General features: G+C 46.3%; 1 protein-coding gene and 1 non-coding gene across 4 annotated transcripts in view; one reads left to right on the top strand and one right to left on the bottom strand.

Moving 5' to 3' along the window:
* Positions 1–14,870, bottom strand: part of Camk1d (calcium/calmodulin dependent protein kinase ID) — a 322,858-nt gene extending 307,988 nt beyond the window's left edge. For all 3 annotated transcript variants that reach the window (XM_069990366.1, XM_069990369.1, XM_069990368.1), the window contains exon 1: positions 14,494–14,870. In XM_069990366.1, coding sequence (XP_069846467.1) covers positions 14,494–14,585 — 92 coding nt within the window. In that variant the 5' untranslated portion in view covers positions 14,586–14,870. The remainder of the gene's footprint in view (positions 1–14,493) is intronic.
* Positions 6,579–6,650, top strand: Trnat-agu (transfer RNA threonine (anticodon AGU)). The gene has a single exon. It is a non-coding gene; the product is annotated as a tRNA-Thr (tRNA).
* Positions 14,871–22,539: the final 7,669 nt, after the last annotated feature.

Genomic DNA, 22,539 nt, shown 5'->3' with positions numbered 1-22,539 from the left:
AAAATGAGTGATGACATAAAGACAAACTCCAGAGGAGAAGAAAATATGGGAGAACACACTTGAGAGTTTATCAGTAAGGAAAACATTTAGAACAGCAGGATCCCACTGAGACTGCAAAGGCAATTTCATTGCTTGAGAAATTTCTTTTTTAAAGCAAAGCAAACTCTGTACATTCTGCAGCGTGCCAGGTATCTGGGCAGACACAGAGGCAATCGGGTATGGAATGTCCCTGTGAGCGTGGGGTGTTGGGGGGCTCATCATACAGAGAAAGATCACACAACAGGGCAGTGACTTTTGAGACTGAGATTCTAGGGGTGAAAGGATACAGGTCAGGGGGGCCCCAGCAGGGTACACACGTTCAGGGAACTTGAGGAAAGGGATCAGACTCAAGTTGGCCCTGATAAGTGAGTGGGCAGACTCTGGAAGCAGGAGATAACAAAGGAGCATGGCTAGAGATTGCAGTCAGTGTATAGTGTTATAAATGTGCTCTTGAAGAACTACTGGAGTCACAAACACAGACACAAAAATAAAGAATTATCTCAACAAGGCAAAATTTACTTCTGCAGAAGGGTGTGCCATCAGTCCAAAAAACTGGCAAGTAAATAAGCACATAGAGCAGCCCCTATTTATCCCTAACCCAGTAGGTCCCACCCCTCTGCTCAGATTGGTTGGGCTCAGGTTCACAATCTGCTTATAATTGGCTAATTTGAAGAGGGTAAGATATATTTACATAAGGTGACTTTGAAATAAAATTAACATGCAGGGCGCTGGTGGCTCACACCTGTAATCCTAGCTACTCCGGAGGCTGAGATCTGAGGATTGCAGTTCAAAGCCAGCCTGGGAAGGAAAATCCATAAGACTTATCTCCAATTTACCACCAGAAAACTGGAAGTAGTGCTGTGGCTCAAATGGTAGAGCACTCGCCTTGAGCTGAAGAACACAGGGACAGTGCCCAGGCCCAGAGTTCAAGCCCCACAACCGACAAAATAAATAAGATTAACAATCCACAAATAATTTCAAAATATATCCCCCCTACCCTTGTCTATTTCTTGAACAGCCTAAGGTGTGTCTTAATTCTATCTTGAAAAGGAAACCAGTTTAAGACAAAACTTACATTTCAAAAGCCCTTCCTTATCCCAAAGCAGTTCCTCATCTCCTTAACAAGAACCAAGCAACCAAGCCAAAGCAGAAACCTTTAAGCACTTAGATAGAAAAGCTAGTTTTCCTCACAATAGTTACTTACAAGACACTGTAGTGTATCACCAGGAAAAGCTCACGTCTCATTTGTCACATGAAACCCCAGCTAGAACACCACAGGCCCCAAGTCAGCACTGAACAAAAAAAATGTATTTTTTTGGTTTGTTCATTACTTCTATCAAGGGGTTTCAACTCAACATGTCAGCTGTACTCATGAATTGAATGAAGTTTTGAAATGAATGGTATGTGACTGCCATCCAGGAACTAGGTTGCTTGCAAATTTTGTCAGCTTTTTATCACTGTAATTTTTCCTCAAAAAGAGGAGACTCACAGTGCCAAAGGGTTCGGGATAGAGTTGCTTGGCCCTCTTGCTTGGGTCCTGTGGTGGCACAGTATATCATGGCGGGAGTGCACCTGGTTATCTCATGGTGGCCAGGAAGCAAAGAGAAGAAAGACCCGATTTCCCAATGTTCCCTTCAAGTTCTTCCCACTAGTCTCCACCTCTTAAAACTTCCACAATCTCCTAATAGTGTCACAGGCTGGTGACTCAGCTTTTAACACACTGGGCCTATTTTTTTTGGGGGGGGGCGGGGATGACACTTATCCAAACCACAGCAGGAGAAAAAAAATCTATAAAGTAATTCAGTTACCAGCTCTTTAGATTTGGCTCCTGCTATTTAATATGTTTAAAAAAATTACTTCCCTCTGAACCCTAAAACACAGTGTATATTCATTACTATATACTGCTTTGGGTGGTAGGGTATGTATCTAATTTTTTGTTAAGAATCTAGGGGAAAGCCAAGTGTCAGTAACTCATACCCATAATCTTAGCTACTTAAGAGGCTGAGATCAGAAAATTACAATTCAGTCAGTCCAGGCAGAAAAGCCTGTGAGACTCTTATCTCCAATTAATCAGTAAAAGGCTGGAAGTAGAAGTGATACAGCACCAGCCTTGAAAGAAAACACAAAGCAAGAGCACAAGGCACTGAGTTTGAGCCCAAGTACCTATACAAAAACACAATCCAGGGGGTAGACATGCATGGTACACAACTGTCATCCCTACTACCCAGAAGGCATGGGGAAGAAGATCACTGTCCAAGGCTGACCCCAGGGGAAAAAGTAGGCAACCCTATCAGAAAAAAATACTAAAACAAAAAGGTCTAGGGGAATGGCTCAAGTGGTGGAGCTCCTGTCTAGCAGGCAGAAAACCCTGAATTCAAATTCCAGTGCCATTAAATAATAAAAATAAATAATAAAAGACCTAGGGCAAAATTTACCAATATGTACACCCTTTAGGATAATGGTTAATGACCTTGGTAAGTAACTTACTCATATTCGAATTCTCCCAGGTAGGGGGATGAGTTCTGAGTCACATTATTTAAACCCTCTGGGTCTCAGTTCTCTCATCTCCCAAATGGTGATAACAGAAGCATTTCTTTTATTGGATCACTGTGTGTATGTATGTGAACAGATGTTTGCCATGATGGACCACCACCTCATTTATTATTACCATTATTATTTATTATTATTACTGTCAGTGTTACTAAAACCATGCACTGCTTTGTCTGCATTTCTATGGCTCATAGCAAATCAGTGTCTCCAAAGAAGTACTATCCCTTCTCATTTCTGATTTCTGGAACTTTCTTGGCAACAACTGTCCTTTCAGCTTGTACATCATGTTCCTCACTATTGAAACACTGTCACAATGCTCTGTCATTCTGAGTTTGTCCATCCATATAGTTCCCTAAGGAAAACGAGCATGTTTTGTTTACCAACACTTGCTTAGTGCCAGGCATTGAGTAGAACCAATCTATAAAATCTGATGTAGTTAAAAACAAAACACTCAATCAGCCTCCTGACTCTCTAGACTCTTATCTGATCTGACCAACAAGGGATAAACAAAGGTATATTTCCAGGTGGCCTTAGTCACACAAATCCATTTGAGTTTCTGACATAGAGCTGGTTTCAAATTTCTTCCAATCCCACCTGGCTTATAAGAAGGGCCCAATTTGGGGCCAGGCATGGGTGACTCATGACTGAAATTCTAGCTACTTAGAAGGCAGAGATAGGAGTATCTTTAAAAATATAAAACTCTTTCACCCTGATCTATAAATAAAAATTAATGCTTAATTTCTTACACTTGAGAATATCCTTTAAGCCTGAGGGATAAATCTCAGTGGTATTTTAGAAGGCTCCAGACAGAGATTCTTGCAATGAAGACACACTGGTGTCTAACCCTATCTACTTAAAACTCAAGTCTCACCAACCACAATGGTTCACTCTCATAATCCTAATGATGGAGAAGGCTGATATCAAAAGGATCACAGTTCAAGTCCTGCCCGAAAAAAAAAACCAGCAAGATTCTATCTTAGTGTATAAGCCAGACACAAAGAAACACCTATTAATCTAGCCTCTTAGGAGACCCTAGATCTCCTGATCTTCAAGAATGAAAGCAATGACCAGCCGACTAGCTTAACCATGAGACTTCAGACAGGTCACATACCCTCAAAGTATCTGAGTTTCACAACCCATAAACTGAGATCATCTAGCTGGTCCCCCTTGGAGTTAAAAAAGGAATTGATATCTGATTGCAATACTGAGTTGATTTTGAAGACACAGTTCTAAGGAGAATATATTAGTCAGCCTTCTGTTGGCAAATGCCAAGAGATAATCAATTTATCCAGAGAAAAGGTTTGTTTGGTGCATATTTGTGGATATTTCAGTCCAAGATAGGCTAGGTTGTTGCCTTGGGGCCTGTTGCAAAGGAGCACAGCATGATGGGAACCCATGGCAGAACAAAGCTGCTCACCCTGTGGCCAGGACACTAAAGAGAAAAAAGGAGGAAAGTCTGGACTCCCACTATCCCCTCAAGAACACCTCAGTGACCTAAAGACCTCCCACTGGATCCCAGCTGTTAATGATTCTTCCACCTTCAGACAGAAGCAAGATGGGGACAAGGCTTTAACACATGGAGGGGACAGGGGAAGCATTTAAGATCCAAATGTGAGAGGCTGGCTTGAAGGTTAGAGTGCCAGAAGGTTGGGAGAAAACGTGTGTGTGTGTGTGTGTGTGTGTGTGTGTGTGTGTGTGTGTGTGTGTGTGTGTGTGTGTGTGTGTGTGTGTGTGTGTGTGTGTGTGTGTGTGTGTGTGTGTGTGTGTGTGTGTGTGTGTGTGTGTGTGTGTGTGTGTGTGTGTGTGTGTGTGTGTGTGGTGTCAGGGTTTACTTTGTGTTATGAGGTGACAGAGAAACCAGATTCTTGTGTCTTATTATAACCAGGGACAGTCAGCCACACTTGGATCTGAATAATTTTATCTCCTTTTTCTCACATGTATAATTAGCTTCTCTGGAAGTTTGTGGGGCAGGGTCTCATCTTGGCATCAGGTTCTGTCACACTGCTGACCCTGGGGACATGTTTAAAGGTGGTGATGAGGGTAGAGATGCTAACTGTGCCAATAACCTAAGGAATGTCACCATCAGGACAACCCCTAAGGTGACACCAAGAGCTGGACTACTCATAAAGTCACAGGACTTGACAAAGATGGCTGATCTTCCATCCAGAGCCATATTCAACCTATGCACAGGCTCCCAACACATCATTTGACAAAGTACTGAAATATCAACACTAGAGGTGATGAACTAATATCCACTGCTAGAGTGTTTCACACGGTGCCCCCATGGCTGACCTTCCAGGCATGTCCTGAGATCCTTCCACTCCAGGGGGCCTGGCCAACTTGACCCATTCAGCCAACCAGTCCATTCTTATCATCTTCTTTATACCTGCCATGGCTTAGGTGTGCCCCCAGAATTCACATGTAGAAGCTGCATCAACAAGGTTATGTGCTTAGAGGTGAGGCCTGTGGGAAGTAAACTGAGATTACATGAAGTGAGACCCCATGACTGTAATAGTGGCTTCATGAGAAGAAGAAAGCCGGGGCTGGGAAGGTGGCTCAGTGGTAGAGTGCTTGCCTTGCATGCATGAGGCCCTGGGTTCGATTCCTCAGCACCACATAAGGAAAAAGAAAAAAGCCGGAAGTGGCGCGGTGGCTCTAATGGTAGAGCGCTAGCCTTGAGCTGAAGAGCTGAGGGACAGCATCCAGACCCAGAGTTCAGGCCCAACGACCCGACCCAAAAAAAAAAAGAAAAGAAAAAAAGAAAGCCAAGTATGTACAAGTCTGTAATCTCAGCAGTTGGGAAGCTGAGGATCAAGAGTTTAAGGCCATCCTAAGTCATATGGGGAAACTCTGTCAAAGTTAAGAAGAGGGGAGGAGAGGAGAAGTATGAAAAAGAGGGAGGAATAAGAGGAGGGAGATGTGGAAGAAAAAAAAAGAATTAGGAGAAGGACTCTTCCATCTAGCCATGTGATGTTCTGTATTGCCATGGGACTTTCTAGAAGGTTCCCACCAGCAATAAGGTCCTCACCAGATGCCCATGCACATACAGAAGGCACAGTCTTGGCATTCTAGAGCCACGAGCTAAATGAACCTCTTTTCTTCATAAACTGTCCAGCCTGTGGTATCCAGTACAACAGAAAATGGACTGAGACAATAGTCTTACAACTTTTCAAATTCTTTACCAAAAAGACGTGTGACTTTTATGATTTCTGCTAAAAGTTTCTCTTAGGACTCCAATGACTTGAACCCCAAGACTAAAAAGAACATAACACCTGAACAGAGCCAGGTAAAACACACTGTAGAACTTTAGGGACACAGTGGACGCTGTCAGCTTCTGAGGGAAGACAATCCAAAAGATGTGAGCTAGGTTTCAAAGAGCACAATGTTAACATTTATAAGAAAGAATTCTTTCTAAAGCTATCATCTTCATAAGATTAATGATAGCCTCTGTTCATAATGGGTCTCCCTATCTATCCAGCACCACACATGCCTTATCTCATTGAGGACATATAAAAAGTCTAAAATGTGAGCAGGTATAATTATCCTCATTTGACAAACAAGGTAATCAAAGCCGAGCAAAGATAAGATCAAGCTCTGCTACTTGAACAGCAGAATTCAGACTAGAGTTCAGATCCAGTCTCATCCTTCCTTCCATGGTGTGCACAATTCAGATTTATTCATTCAGGAGTTGTGCAAATACATTTTTAAACCATGGGTCCATAAGGGAGTGACTGTACCATGGAAACCAGCAAGGGCTACAAGAGAGAGCTTCCACCCTCCTGCAACCCCCACTGCTACCTGGCAGCTGATGCTGACTTCAAGGTCCCCTTGTCTTACTCTCATACATCCACAGAAGGGTGAGAATTTGGGGCTAGGTGTGCTGCCACATGTCTGTGATTCCAGCTACTGGGAAGGTAGAAATAAGACAAATGAAGCTCAAAGCCAGCAAGGACAAAAGTGTGAGACCCTTTGCTGACAAATTAGAAAACTGGGGTATAGCTCAGTGGTAGAGCACTTGCCTAGTAAGCATGAGGCCCTGAGTTCAATCCCCAGTGCTGCAACACCAACAAAATCACCTCCCAGATGTCACTGAATCTCTCTAACAATCCCATGAGGTAGTAAGTTGTGTGTGTCCTAGGGCTCAAACTCAGGGCTTGGGTGCTTTCCCTGAGCTTCTTTTGCTCAAGGCTAGTGCTTCTACTTCATCAGGGCACCACTTCTATCTTTCTCTGAGTAGTTTATTATCATGAACTTTTGTGCCCGAGCTGGCTTCGAACTTCAATCATCAGATCTCAGACTCCTGAGTAGCTAGGATTATAGGCATGAGCCACTAGCTCTCAGTAGTAACTTTTATCTTCACCTTAACTAGAAAGATTGAGGAACCTATCTAGACATGCCTCAGGAATGGTTATATGGGATCAATCTTTCTATTCCATTCCATCACCTCCCCTCCTTGCCCTTAGCAAATACATCGTCTCAAAGGCTGATCCTCAGACTGGTTGTTAACCATAGACAAAGCCCTGTATTTCTTTCTTTTTTTTTCTTTTTTTTTTTTATTGTGAGAATACTGTACAGAGGAGTTACAATTACATGGGCAAGATAACGAGTACATTTCTTATCAAGCATTGTTGCTTCCTCTTTGTTTCCCCTTCCCATCCCTTCCCATACTCCTCTGCTCCCCCCACCTGATCCTTCCCCCCTCCCACCTAAGTTGTAAAGTTCGTTTTTCGACATAATGACTTTTGTACATCTCATTGTTGCAATGGGTCCACCTGTATCCCTAGTTAATCGATTTGTTTTTTCCCTTCCCCTCCACAAATTATACCAACATCAAATACAGTGAAAGCAGAGAGCCCTGTATTTCTATATCCTGCTAAAGTACAGGGAAAAATAGCACAGAGCCCACAGCTGACAGTAAAGCTGTGGAATGAACTTGGTCTGTCACACAATCAACTTGACCTTAAATGTATATGTGGTGGTTATCCTTGGTAAGATCAGAGCCTGAATAATCCATGCATTATAGAATAAACCTTAAGAAAATCCAGTGGAATCTTGCCAAACACTAGCCCAATACAAAGTACTCTCCCACACGACAGAAAGTCCAAGGCAAAAGGGGTGTCAGCTGCAACGATTGAAAAAAAAAAAAGTTACGTTGGCATATCTCCCAGAGTCCATGTGTCCTTCTGGTTTCACTGACCAAGCGCTGAACTGGCCCTATTGAGTCAGAAAAAGAGACCCGGTCAGCTGACTAGGGCACCAGGCTGGTTGTTGGCCACCTACTGGCAGTTCATTAATTAAAGAGGTGTATCCCCATTGGGCTCTGAACCTCCTGCTAATCCTTGTGAAATGTGAGATCCTGTCTGGCTGGAGAGCAGAGGTCCTGGGTCTGCTGCCCTCGCCCTTGGGCAAGCTGACCAGTAATGTGACAATTCCCCACTAAGCCCTCTGAGAGGAGAGAGGAGGCGAAGCAGGAGGGGAGAGACTGAAGCGGATTTAAGGAGATTTATATGGGGAAAGGAAAGATTAAAGGGATTTATAGAGACCCAGCCAGAGAAAAATTCAACAAGTTAACCCCTGAAGTCCTCCCCTGAGAGCATACAAATGTCCATCATACCAGCCAACCCTAATTACTGTCCACTCAGCTGCCCAGCTGGAACCAGAAACTCACACTGGTGGCCCAGTCCTCATTAGCCTTGGGGACAACCAGCTCTACCAGCGTGAACCCCATTTCCCACATCTAATTGGGTTCTGCGATAAGGATACCAGAGTCTACTCTCTCCTATCAATGAAGGAAAGTGTTCTGCTCTTTTTCTCCAAATAGAAAGTGTCCTAGCAGAGCAAGAGCTAGCGAGGGTCCCCATGATGATTATTCTTTCCAAACATTCACACTTTGCATTCCCAAGTCAAGTAGGAGAGTTACAGGCTACAGACCCACCAGCCAGAGGGCTCTAGCTCTTCCTACTGATGTCATTCTAAAAGCACAAGCATCATCTTCACACAAAGGGACCAGTTTTTCCTGCTGTGAAAATTTCCTATGGTGACAGAAGAGAAGGTACCACAGAAGTCCTTTCCCAAATGCATGAGTCCCTCACCCAGAAATGCAGTAGCCCACAGGAGATAAGCTTTGCTCCGTAAACTGTTTCCAGAAGCTTCTCCAAGCCCAACATGCAGGCAGAGCATGTGCCCTGAAAACACTGAACATTCTGAGCAAAACCTGCCAAGGTGTGATTCTTCCAATTCCAGGAAAACCTCATACCCCAGGCCCAACCCACCAGCAATGCCTAATGGGTCCACTTTAAAAATACACCCAGAACCCAGTCACTCCTCAGTACTTCCTACCCAGTTCTAACACCCTGTTACCCACGGAAGAACAAAGCTGCTCACCCTGTGGCCAGGACACTAAAGAGAAAAAAGGAGGAAAGTCTGGACTCCCACTATCCCCTCAAGAACACCTCAGTGACCTAAAGACCTCCCACTGGATCCCAGCTGTTAATGATTTGCTTTTCTCCCTAGCATGACATGTCAAGATCTTACTATGTATCCCAGGCTGGTCTCAAACTCATGATCCTCTCTTCTCCATTTCATATGTACTGGGATTACAGGCATGTGCCACCACAACTTCCTTTATCTGTTGGATCTGTGAGCTCCTCCAATGGAAGGTAAGCCCCAGGAGAATAGGCATTCTTGCTGATTTGCTCACAGCGATATCCTTGGTGCCTAGAACATAGCAGGTGCTAGAGAGATATTTTTAAATGGATAAAGATTGAAGTTATATCATGCATCCAAACAAGATGAAATGCAGACTGATAGCAAATGCTATAGCCGGGATGCCCTGGGGTAGAAACCTAAGGCTTCCTATCCCTAGTAATATTTCCTCTTAATAAGTCTTTCAAATGCTCCTTATGGCTGCTACAATTCTGAGTGATCGCAGAATAAATTATATTAAATCAGCCAAGAATATGCATTTCCTCCCTCTTCCTTACATACACATACATATTCCCAAAAGAAAAGTTAAGAATATCTCCTCCCTGGGCTTTCAGACAAATCAATCACCTACATCAACAGGTGTATTCCTTAAGCAATTTCAGAATAAGAAGTGTAAGTATGAGATGGGTAGGAATGACCATGAATACTCCACAGAAATATCTGTTTATTTACCTCCTCTAGCAGCACCCAGCAGACACTTAATGAAAGAGAGTATTGCCGCTGTTTTGCCTCATACTTGCATCTTCATAAAAAATGTCCCTCTAAGCCAAGTGCCTGTGGCTCACTCCTGTAATCCTGGCTTACTCCTGTAATCAGATCTCAAGAGGCTGAGATCTGAGGATCCTGGTTTGAAGCCAGCCAATTGATGGGACACTTATCTTCAACTAATCAGCAAAAGGCAGAAGTGGAGATATATATAGCTCAAGTGGTAGAGCACCAGCCTTGAACAGAAAAAAGCTCGGGGACAACACCCAAGCACTAAATTCAAGCCCTAGGATGAGCACACACAAAAAAATTCCCTCCAAGAAGAAATGAACCCCTCCTAGACACACAAAGTGTGAAAACTCTGAAGAACCAGTGTTTTCCTGACACAGGTAAGCCACAAAACCTTAGGATTGTCATGGCACTTGAAAACCATCTCATTTTCTTGCTCCTTTCCTTTGTTTTAGAGATGAGGACAGAGAAGGTAATGTAAAATGGCCAAGCAGCCCATAGGCTGCACAACCCCTGAGTGGCGGAGTCAGATCTAGAACCCAGGCTCAGATCCTGCCCAATGCTGGGTCAGCCTCCTACAGACTTCAACTTCAAATGGACAGTGTCGATGACCGTCATGTACTCATACCCTGCAGAGATAAAAATACACTTTCTAGGACAAGCCATTGAAATGAGGTATGTTCAGGAAGTCTTTCTGGCTGAGCCACGTATTAAGGCCTTGTCTAGTCACATGCACTTCATAGCCTAGAAAGTACGGAAGTGACTTCTGGGAGTCTTAGAGATATCTGTCTCCACCACCACACAAAGCTTTCTTCCCATCCAGATCTAACTCCCCATGGTCCAGAAATTACTGGAAGATCTCTCTGGCAGAGATGGCTTGAACAGCTCAGCCAGTATGCCAACAGAAGTGTTTACCATTCCTAATTTACTGTTACACAACATTTATTTGCTCTCACGGTGTGCCAGGATCTGAAAACAGGTTGTTGAGTTAATAAACAGTAATTAAGTCCCTACCTAACTCAGAGATGGGGTTAGGTCCTGGGGTTCCATTTTAAAGGAGGCTAAAGTGAAGCCTATGATTGGAAGGATTGTATTCTGAGGTCTGATTCAGACATATATCAGATTTCTGGGGCTCACAAAATAACCCTGCTCCTTGACTCCATGCCTCTCTTAGCTTCCCCATCTGTCCTTCCATCTCCTGGCTCAACCTCCACCCCAGCAAGATCCCGCCACACTGCCTAAGGCTTGACCCCTGTGTATCCAACAGTAAACCTTCTATTCTATGAGGAAAGGCTGCCGGGAATAAGGCAGCTAAAGACCAGATGACAATGTCTGGCAGTGAGAGTCTGCCTGGGGTTGTACCATGCTTTATTTCAAAAGTGTTTTAACACCAGAAGCTGACAGCCTGGCTCGGCACAGGGCTTTCCTGCCTTCGATCTTAGAAGACATCCGGTGAAGGTGTGAAGAAAAAAAAAAAAAAAGGATTGGAGCTGCACAGTTCTTTGGGAATGGACTCTAGTGATAATTGATGATGCCTTAACTCACACTAGACTTCCTTACCAAGGAAGAAAAACCCATTCTCAACCTCCACACTGAAGAACAGGAAGTGACCTCCATATTAAGTTTCAGTCCAAGGTCACAAGATTTGGCCCAGGATGAAAGAGACAGCCTAAACTTGAGATTACTTCCAGCAAAGCCAAAATGCTACTGATATTCCAAAAGCTTTGACAGTCTTACATACTTAAGTAACAGATTATTCCATAATTCTATTTCATTTACATTCAAATTAGCTTTCCAAACACTAAAGCTAAGTTTTTCTCATTTTTGTTTTGTTCTGTTTTGATGGGGGTGGAGAGGATTGGTTTTGTATTGTTTTGGTTTTGTTGTGCTATATTGAAGACAGAACCCAGAGTGTCACACCTGCTGGGTGAGCCCTCTACTCTCCCTTTCCACTGAGTTACAGGCACTCCCCAAGCCCACGGCAAATTGTCATCACACATCTGGTCTAACAAAACCTATCAAGTGGCTGACCACCATGTAGATAATGAAGAATTATGCTGCCTAGTTTTGAGTATGAGCTCTAGTATTGAATGGTTACCCTGTGTTTGATAGGCCTTTGGTTTGGTTTTTTTATCTTAAACTAGGAATCTACATCAAAGGTTATTGTACAAATTGGAGGACTTAATGCATGTAAGGCACTTAGAATAAATACCTAGTACTTAGTATACACTTAAGAATGCCACCTGCTGGGCACCAGTGACTTCCACTTCTCATTGGAGCTATTCAGAAAGCTGAGATCTGGAGTTCAAAGCCAGCCCAGGCAGAAAAGTATACAAGAATTGAAGAGGTGGAGTTGGGAGGGATGGAGAGAATAATGCAAGGGGTGATACTGATCAAGATGTACTGTATTCATAAACTGCTTCATTGACCGACCACTCCTTTGTTACAACTACTTAAAAGATTTAAAAATATATAGTTTCACTACTGAAGAAATATAAATAAAATTAACCTTAACTAAAAAAAAAAGTCAACAAGATGCCATCTCCAACTAACCAGCAAAAATGCCAGTTTGGAGGCATGGCTCAACTGGTAGTGGGCAAGCCATGAACAAGAAAATAGAACACGAGGCCCTGAGTTCAAGACCCTACATCAACACAAAAACTTAAACAAAATGGATGTCTCCATGATGATGATGATTACTCCTGTTGTCATAAATTTTAAAAATCTGGATCATTTCATTTCACTCTTCAAGGTTCCCCGTCAGCACTGTCCTTTATAAAGTATTCTTTCCAAGGCAGAAGGCAACACTTTGGGATGCTGGTAAAGACCCATACTCCCAGCTCACTGCTCACAGCGGGCATCCTGGAAGCTGCTCTAGCCCAGCTCCATCCAGCAAAGCCCCATCCTTCCTTCCCAAGGTGGAAGCCCTCAGCCATCCCCAACCAGCTTCAGCAGGAGTCACTAGGCAGAGCCCAGCAGCCTGGCCACCTCAGAGGTGACCCATGGGTGTGGGAGCCATAAGAAAGGAAACCCCACCGGCCTGCCTGCAAGCAGATGCAGGCAAAAAAAAGGGGGGACATCCAGGAATCCCCACAGACAGTGACACATCACACATGATGGCCTCCAGTCCCCTCCTCTGCAGCCAACAGTGGGTCCTGAATGACAAACAAAAGGCACTTTCTCTTCTTTCTTGGTAGCTTGAGGGTCTCAGAGTCACAAGCCCCCACCCGAATAAACCTCAAAGACATTTTTTTTGAAGTTTTGGCCCAAAGTCACCTCTTAACTGGATACTCCTTAATTAAAAGGCTAAGCGCTTTCTGATTTCATTTGGACAAAGGGAACAAGCTGGTACCCAGAGGTGCTTTCCCCAAAATCACAGCAGCCACTGCAGGGCACCCTGATTGTAGTCCTCCTTGGCCCAGGGTGATCCAGGAACCAGGGCATGGTCGGGAATGCCACCTTTGCTACTTGCCTCTGAGGACTCACTGCAGAAGTGGGGGTGCACTGAGGAGAAATGAACACTGCAGTGGACCCTGAGCCTAGGTAGGGAAAAACAACGTGGGTTCGAAAATGAGGTCTTGAAAATCATAAAAATAAAACCACCACAGAAATAAGAAGGTGGGCAGGAGAAAGAAGAGATAGGTGAGAGGGAGGGTGGGAGGAAGAAAAGCACACCGAAACCTCCTCTATTTCTTCCCAGTGGAATCCACACTTTTCTGAACCTCTGGCCAAGTGTTCCAGTCCGACTTCGCGTGTGTGAACGTATGCACACTGACAGATTACCCGTCGCTCACCCACAAAACAGATCCTCACAAGGGAAAGACCATCACTGGGACTTCTCTCACTCAGCACCGCCTGATTCTGCCTCGCTGTCAGCCCTGCTCTCTCTCCCAGGCACCCCAAAACAAAACAAAAACCAACTCCCGTGGATCCCCCGCCCCCCTCCGCTGGCCCGAGCGGCACCGAAAGCATCCACTCCGGATCCTTTCCCCGCTGAGATGCAGCCATCAGCACCGGGACTAGACCCAACCCCTGGAAAGAGACACTCACGGAGCCCCCGCCCGTGGGGGCGCGCATGGCCCCATCCGTGTGCATGTGTGTGTGTGTGTGTGCGTGTGCGTGCGTGTGAGAGTGTACTGTGCAAACACTCAGAAGCTGCTCTGCCCGCCTGTGACCCCCTGAACGCTGCGAAATCCTATCCTTCCCCGCACCACGCGGTCATCCCGTCCTGAGCCCTGCCTACACCTGGTGGCGTGCACACGGCGGATCCCCGGGCACACGCCGGGTAAGGGCAGACGCGGGAATGAGCGCGGGCTGGATCTCCGAGTGACCACGTCTCCGGTCCACACCGGGAGTTAGCATCCAGCCAGTGCACGGGCGACCGCCGCCGCCGCCACGCTCCTCAGCCCCGCGTCACGCGTGGAGAAGGCGGGAGGGCGGGGTGACGGGGGAAGTGGGAAGTCGCGCGCCCGCCAGCGCGCCCCTCCCCCGCCCACCCCGCAGCGGTGCCACCCGGGGGCGCGCGGACCCACGCGGCGGCGGCCGCCCGGGGTGGGGCGGGGGCGGGGGGGGGTCTCTGCGGAGCAGCCCGCGGCACGATGAGGACGCACCCGCGAGCGGGTTGCGGCCGCGGCGGGGACGCGGGGCCGCTCGTGCAGCCGCCCCCAGGGCCGCCTCCACCCTCTTCTCCCCGTGCCCACTCACGTTCCGAGGGTCTCCTTGAACTCGAAGATCTTCTTGATGTCTTCCGCTTGCTTTTTCCAGGAGGAGCTGCTCTCGCCGTTCTCCCGGGCCATGGCCGGCGAGCGGGCGGCGGCGCGGCGCGGTGGGGCGGCCGGGGGCGCGCTGGGGAGGGGGCGCCGGGGGCGCGGGGAGCGCGGCGCGGGGAAGCCGGGCGCGGGGATGCCGGGCGGCTCCGGGCTGCCGCAGAGCTTCCTCTTCTGCAGTTTCCTCTTTCGCTCTCCCTCGCCGCCGCCGGCCCTCCCTGGCTCTAATTTCTGCTCGGCTCGGGCACAGACTTCCTGCCGCCGCCGCCGCCGCCTGCCAGCCTCACTTTCTGCTACTTTCTTGCCTCCCTCCTGTTCCCTCCCTGCCGCCCGCCCTGCTCCCTCCTCCCCCCACACACACCCCTCCCGCACCCCGCCTCCACCCACGGGCTCCCCGCCCTCCCCGCGCACCCGGGCCGCCTCCCCGCCCCCAGCGCCGCCACCGCCTTCGGGGGATGTCCCGCTCCCCTCCCCGCCGGCGCCGCCGGATCCCGGCTTCGGGGCCTCGGTCCCTCAGCCGCAGCGCACCCGGGAGCCTGCGGAGGGCAGGTGCAGGGCCGCGGCAGGTGCAGGGTGCCTGGGCGCGCGCGCACCCGGGAGAGCCCCAGCCCTTGGGGAGCTTTCTGATGAAGTCAAGGCTGGGGGCACCAGGGCTTTCCCTCTGCTGGCGGGAGGGGGCGCCTCGGCTGGGCGCTTGGAGGCACCGGGGGAGGTTGCGAATGCGTTTGCGGGGTACCCTGGCCGGGGTCAGTAGCCCCAAGCCCACCAGGCGCCGGGGGGGGGGGGGGTGGGAGGAAGAGCATGGGAGGCTGGTTGTTATGGCAACGGGAGGCAATGCTGGGCGTGGACCCCAGCCCCGATCAATCGCTGCCCCCCCCCCCCAGCCCTTCCCCAGCCAGGCAGTTCCTCCCTCCCTCCCTCCCTCCCTCCCTCCCAAGAAGGCAGCTGGAGCTAATTCGCATTGCACCAAAATCGGCCTCGCGTCAATTTCGGGACTGCCGGAAGAAAGAGCTTGGGGAGGCTCGGATTGTTCAGGGACGGGCCCCGCCGCTGCCCTTGCTCCCTCTGGGAGCAGAACTCTCGGGGCGGTGTGGTGGGTGGACACGGGACTGCACGGGCTGCGCTGACCCGGGATTGCGCGGCCCTGCCGCTGCTGCTGCTGCTGCTGCTGCTGCTGCTGCTGCTCGCGCTGGACCTGTCTCTTGGGGGAGGGGGGGAGGGGGGCACTCTGGGGCCTCGGAAACCCAGACTCGACTCAGTGGAGAGTCAGCCCCTTGCTTCCCTTAAAGAAGGGCTGCCTCTCCTTACTAACCCACCAGCACCCCGCACCGGGCTTAGAAGACCAGGTGGCAGGGGATTTAAGAAGACGTGAGCTACACATGCTTTCCTACAGGCTGGAAAATGCAGAGAATCTCATGTCCAAAGTAAACTTTGGACTGTCCACCAGGCAGCCCACGTGCCTGGACTCGGGTACCCAGGTCCCCATTTGGCAAGAACTACCTCTTTATTGGAAATTTTGTATTTTCTTTGTATCAAGTCTTCCCTTCCTTAGGGCCCCTGGGCTGAGTTGGGTAAACAGTCTTGTCTCTTGATTGGGGACACCTGTCCCATTTTCCCAAGACTGTTCCAATTTCACTGTAAAAGGAGAAAAAAAAAATCTGTTTTAGGAAACGGAAACTTTATCCAGCACCTTCTGCCTGGTTCTGACTGGCTGGATACAGGCTGCCTGCCCTGCCTTCAGCCACTTTCATGGAAGACAACCTGCTTTCCCTGTGCCTGGCACCCTGGGGCTCTCTTCCATCTTTCAAAGTCTGTTAGCCCCCTGTTTCTCCAAGCTTTGGAGAGTTAAGGTTACAGCTATTGTGGATTTCGGACCGGAATGCATTCTGGGAGATGCACGGTTAGCTGTGTGAAGTATCCTGGAGTATGCCTACCAGATCACACACACTGCACACCTAGATGGTATAAAAAATTGTGTACAGATAGGTGAGATTGTTCCTAGGACTATAATGGACAAAATGCAAGATTAAATCAGAGAGAAAATGATGCAATCCAGAGATGCAGTAAGTAGGAGATATACTCCAGTCCAATGCACACCATCTTGCATAGTACCTTTTCTGTTCTAGTGCTTGGGCTTGACCTCAGGGCCTCACACTTACTCCTGCTTAGCTTTTTAGATTAAGTCTGGCACTCTCTCACTTGAGCTGCACCTAAACTTTTAGCTTGTTAGTGGTTAATTGGAGCTAAGAGTCTTCTTAGATTTGTCTCCCAGGCTGGCTTTGAACCAAGATTCTCAGATCGGGCTGGGAAGGTGGTTCAGTGGTAGAGCACTTCCCTTGCATGCATGAGGTCCTGGGTTTGATTCCTCAGCACCACATAAGCAAAAAGAAAAAAAGCTGGAAGTGGTGCTGTGGCTCAAGTGGTAGAGCGCTAGCCTTGAGCTGAAGAGCCCAGGCCCAGGGCCCAGGCCCAGAGTTCAGGCCCCACAACCCCACCCAAAAAAAAAAGGATTCTCAGATCTCAGCCTCCTGTGTAGCTAGGATTACAGGTACACGCCACCTGTACCCCAGCCTACAAACATTTTTAATACTTGAAAATACACACAAAATATATTTTAAGTTCAACCTAGTAAATACAAAAGGCAGTAACATGGTGGTGCATTATCAATCATGTAGTGTTAGTGGTTGTAAGCAGCAGGTTTGTTTATACCACGGTAACCACACACTGGTGAGTAATGGGTCATGCTAGGATGTTGTGATAGCTACTTGGTCACTAGGCAAATAGGAAATTTTTCAGCTCCATTAAAATCTTATGGGACCAGCCTCAGAACGTCATTGTATGTGCATGACTGTACTTGCTGGTAGAAATGCAGACTGAATCTCCAAACTCAATTTCCAATACAGAGAATTACTGAAGAACCTCTCTCAAAGATGGAACATGTCAGCAGGTCCAAGGCAAACAACACCCCTTTGGCATTTCCTTCTTTGGGGCCATGGCATCCAATCTTCTGAGAGCTGACTTCTGAGCCACTGAAAGTCTGTTTCATTAGCTAGGCATCCCTAATGGCTCACTCTTATAATCCTAGCTGTTTAGGAGGCTAAGATCTGAGGATTGCAGCTCGAAACCAGCCTAGGTAGGAAAGTCCATGAGACTCTTATCTCCCATTAATCAGCAAAAATCTGGAAATGAAGCTATGGCTTAACAAGATTGAGCGACAGCACCCAGGCCCTGAGGTCAAGCCTCAGTTATACCAGCACACATACAAACACACACACACTTAAGTTTGTGTCCTTTCTCAGGAACCAGGTTCAGCTGAGAACACACTAATGCTTAAAGAATGTCATTAGAATTTGGAAAATAATTCAAGCTCCGTAGCACTGCTTCCAGTACAGCAAACACAGAATAGTGGTCATAATTTTATTTCATTTCTTTATCAACTCAATAGACACTGATGGATCAGTTACCAAGTAGAAGCAACTGGACCAGGTGCTGAGGTCAACAGTTACTTGCTCTCTGATCATGCTGCATGGTCTCATAATACTACTTTCACCTTTACTATTCCTGTAAAGTTTATTCTTTCAGGTGGGGCAGTATTAGGATTTGAACTTGGGGCTTCAAGCTTGACTGCTACATGAGTCATGCCCCTAGCACTTTTCCACTTTGCTTACATTTCAATCCTATTTACTTAGGGCCCTCTAAGGCCTAGGTTCTGCAAAAGCTTGGTGGTTAAGTGTCCCCAAGAGGTTTATTTGACTTGGTCCATTCTCTGGCAAGATTGGAAAGTGATGGGCTCTTTAAGAGATGAGGCTTACAAAGACATACAATGAAAGAAACACAGCCTCTTCAACCGCTGGTGCTGGGAAAACTGGGCGGCTACATGAAGAAGACTAAAAGTGGACCCCAGCCTATCACCATGCACCAACATCAACTCAAAATGGATTAAAGACCTTAACATTAAACCTGAATCTCTGAAACTACTGAAGGACAGAGTAGGAGAGACACTTGAACTTATAGGCACAGGAAGGAGCTTCCTGAACAGAGTCCTAGGGTCACCACAAATTGGAGACTCGACAAATGGGACTATCTTAAAATAAAAAGCTTCTGCACAGCTAAAGCTATCGCAACCAAGCTAGAAAGATAACCAAATAATTGGAAAAAATATTTACCAGCAATATATCAGACAAGGGGTTAATATCCAGTATATACAGGGAACTCAAGAAACTAATCCCTCCCAAACCTAACAAACCAATTACTAAATGGGCAAGGGAACTAAAGAGAGACTTCTCAGATGAAGAGATAAAAATGGCAAAGAAACACATGAGGAAATGTTCACCATCCCTGGCTGGGAAGAAAATGCAAATAAAGACAACCCTGAGATACCACCTTACCCCAGTCAGAATGTTCCACATCCTCAAGTCAGCCAACGACAAATGCTGGAGGGGATGCGGAGAAAGAGGAACCTACACTGCTGGTGGAAATGTACACTTATACAACCACTTTGGAAAGCAGTCTGGAGGGTCCTCAGAAAGCTGAATATTGACCTCCCTTATGACCCAGTCATACCACTTCTAGGCATCTATCCTGAACAACAGGAGCCAGTATACAAGGACACATGCATCTCCATGTTTATTGCAGCACTGTTCACAATAGCTAGAATATGGAAACAACCCAGATGTCCCACCACAGATGAGTAGATCCAAAAATTGTGGTATCTGTACACAACAGAATATTATGCAGCCATTAGAAATGACAAAATAATGGCATTTGCAGGGAAATGGATGGAGCTAGAAGAAATCATGTTGAGCGAGGTAAGCCAAAAGCCAAGAGACAAACAGTACATGGTCTCCCTAATAAGTGGATGCTAAATCCAAAATGTTAGGTGATACAACAAAATTAACAGGACTTAAGAAACAAAGGACTTCCACTCATCTGGTCAAATCACTACTAAATAATCCCATACTGCTGATCTCATGTATGGTATATATGTGTACACCAGAGGGGAACCAAGAAGACGACACAGAACTAGAGGGAATCAGGGAAAAACATATAACAGCGGGACCCATCAGCTGCAATGGACATTGACCAAAATGAACTAAGCAACTTAATGGCAGTGATGGGAGGGAGGGAACAAGTGGGAAAGAGGTAACAGCTGATGCTATGCAAAACAAAAGAAATGTACATACCACCCAATGTGGAAGAAATAACTATATCACAAAGCTCATAGACTCATAAATGTTATAGATCGTGATAGACAATTTGCTCCAGGAAAGTTAGAATGTGTTTGTGACTTTAACTGAGCATCACTATTCCATAATACTGTGAAATTTGGGAAATTATGTAACCACTTAATCACAATAAAAAAAAAGTTGGGGGAAAAAAAGAGATGAGGTTTAGATGGATACAGGCGGCTCCCACCTGTAATCCTAGCTACTCAGGAGGTTGAGATCTGAGGATCAAGGTTCAAAGCCAGCCCAGACAAGAAAGTCAGTGGGACTCTTATCTCCAATTAACCACCGAAAAACTGGAAGTGGAGCTGTGGCTCAAAGTGGTAGAATGCTAGCCTTGAGGGAAAGAGCTCAGGGACAGTGCCAGGCCCTAAGTTCCAGTGCCGCAACAGAGGGAGGGGGAAGATGGGGCTTGATGGGAGGGCTTTAGGTCATGGGGGGGGGAGGCTTGAAGAGGATTGTGGGACTCCAGTGCCTTCCTCATCCTCTATTTTTGCTATGCTATCATCAAGTGAGCAGTTTTGCTCTACCACATATTTTTGCCATGATGAGTATCCCATCACAGGCCAGAGCAAAGGGCCAGTAGATCATGGTCTAAAACTGCCAAATTTAGCCAATACAAAACTTTTCTCTTTATAAGCCGATTAACTTAGGTATCTGTGCATTTGGGTTTGGGAAGTTTTAGTTGTGGGATTGAACCCAGTGATAAGCATGCTAAGCACACTTGCTACCACTGACTACACCCTCAGCATCTCAGGTATTTGTTATAGCAAAAGAAAGCTGACTAAGACAGCTTCATGTTTCCTTGAAGCCCTTAAAATGTTTTAAAGAGCTCAAAGAAGAGGCACTTTAATAACCCATCATTAAAGAGTTACTCATTTTATGCCCATCAAACTTTTCTCCAGGCCCATCTCTCTCACACACACACACACACACACACACACACCAGCTAATTGGCCATGTCATGTGTCCCAGGTTTAGTAGTAAGAAATGGAGTTGGGAAACAAATATTGTATCCTCTAAAGCAAATGCCCAAATTAAATTTGAAGATTTCTAATTTACCTTCCTTTACCCCCTTCATACTTATGGTGATAATCCAGAAAGGCAAGCTGAGACAGTAGAAAGAACTAGAAATCCATGACTGAGCCTAATTGATGCATGTCAGTAATCCCAGCTACTTGTGAGGCAGAAGTAGGAAGATTGTGATTAGAGGCACGTGATCCTATCTGAAAATCAAACCAAAGCAAAAAGGATTGGAGGCAGGCTTAAGTGGTAGACTACTTCCTAGTTCAAGAGCCAGAGTTCTAACCACCAAAGGAAGAAGAAAACAGAAGTAGAAGAAAAAAAAATAGAGCAATCTAGAAATGAGACCCAAGTACCAGGTCTTCTACTAACTTTGTATAAAGGCATTTTATCCACCTGAGTACATAAAATACAACTAGTAGATGGAAGAATGGCACCTCAGCTAAATGATTTTTAGGTCTCCTAAATCAGTGGGTCTCTTTTTCTACACATGATGAAAAGCTTATCCTAAATATCATAATTTAAGAACGCTAGCCCAAAATGTATTTGCTGAAAATATTTTATTGACCTGGTGATAGAGCTCAGTGACAGAGTTCTTGTCTATTATGTGCAAGGCCCTGGATTCAATTCTAATACACACACACACACACACACACACACACACACACACACACAGAATCATTAGGTGATCTATACCCTGCATGACAACGTTGCTTTAAAATCACCAAGGAGTACTGTAGGGGAAAAAAAAAAACACATTTCCTTAGTAAACATGGGTTATCATCTTCCCCATTCAAGGGACTTTGGCAATCCTTCCCATAAGTGCTACAGAGTGGGGACATTACTGGGTATGCCTCCTAGGCACTGTGTATTAACAGAAGATGGTGAAGGAGGGCATTAAACTAACACCAAGAGAAAGCACAGCTAAGGGAGCAGGTAAGCAGATCTGTAGGACACCCTGGAGAAGAGGTCTGTGCAGGAATTGCTGAAGACTGAATCTTCTGTCATAAACATGGCTTACCTGTGATCTAAGAAGTCCAGCTAGCCTGGAAAAATGTCTAAGGCCCACTCCTTCCTACAAACCTTTGTTGCAAATAGTGTTCCTAGAAAAAAAATCTACTTAAGAAAATGAAAAACAAGGTAAGCCAGGCACTGGTGGCCCATGCGTGTAATCTTAGCTACTCAGGAAGCTGACCTCTGAGGATCCCAGTTCAAAGCCAGTTTGGGCAGACAAATGCATGAGGTTCTTATTGCTAGTTAACAAGCAAAATGCCAAAAGTGGAGGTGTGGCTCAAGTGTGAGAATGCAAGGCTCTGAGTTCAAACCCTGGTACTAGAAAAAAAATGAAGAGAAGGAATTATGTTACTGTTGTTCAACCTCAATATAAGAGAATAAATGACTGTCAAATCTCCAAAGGAATGCATTTTTATTAGCCAAACTATTTTCTCTGTTGTGTATATTTCTCAAACCTCCAGAGACTTGTAAAGGAACCCCCTTGGGTATTTACAGAGGACATTAGCCTGCATCCACCTGCATAGGCTGACCCTTCCTGACAATCCCCAGATGCAAGAATTGCTGTTTCTATAACTGATGTGAAACACAATCTTGTCAGCTCAAATTAGAATTAAGAGCCAGTTCTTAACAGCTCACTGAGATGCACTTGGCAATATGCAGATACAATTTTGAAGGTAAGAACAACTGTAACAATATAAAAAAAAAAAACTTGCCTCATGCCC

The sequence above is a fragment of the Dipodomys merriami genome, unplaced genomic scaffold (assembly GCF_024711535.1).
Source record: "Dipodomys merriami isolate MVZ:Mamm:240054 unplaced genomic scaffold, mDipMer1.0.p SCAF_4, whole genome shotgun sequence".
Taxonomy (NCBI): domain Eukaryota; kingdom Metazoa; phylum Chordata; class Mammalia; order Rodentia; family Heteromyidae; genus Dipodomys; species Dipodomys merriami.
Note: the sequence above shows the minus strand (reverse complement) of the source record. Positions and strands in the feature narration are given on the sequence as shown.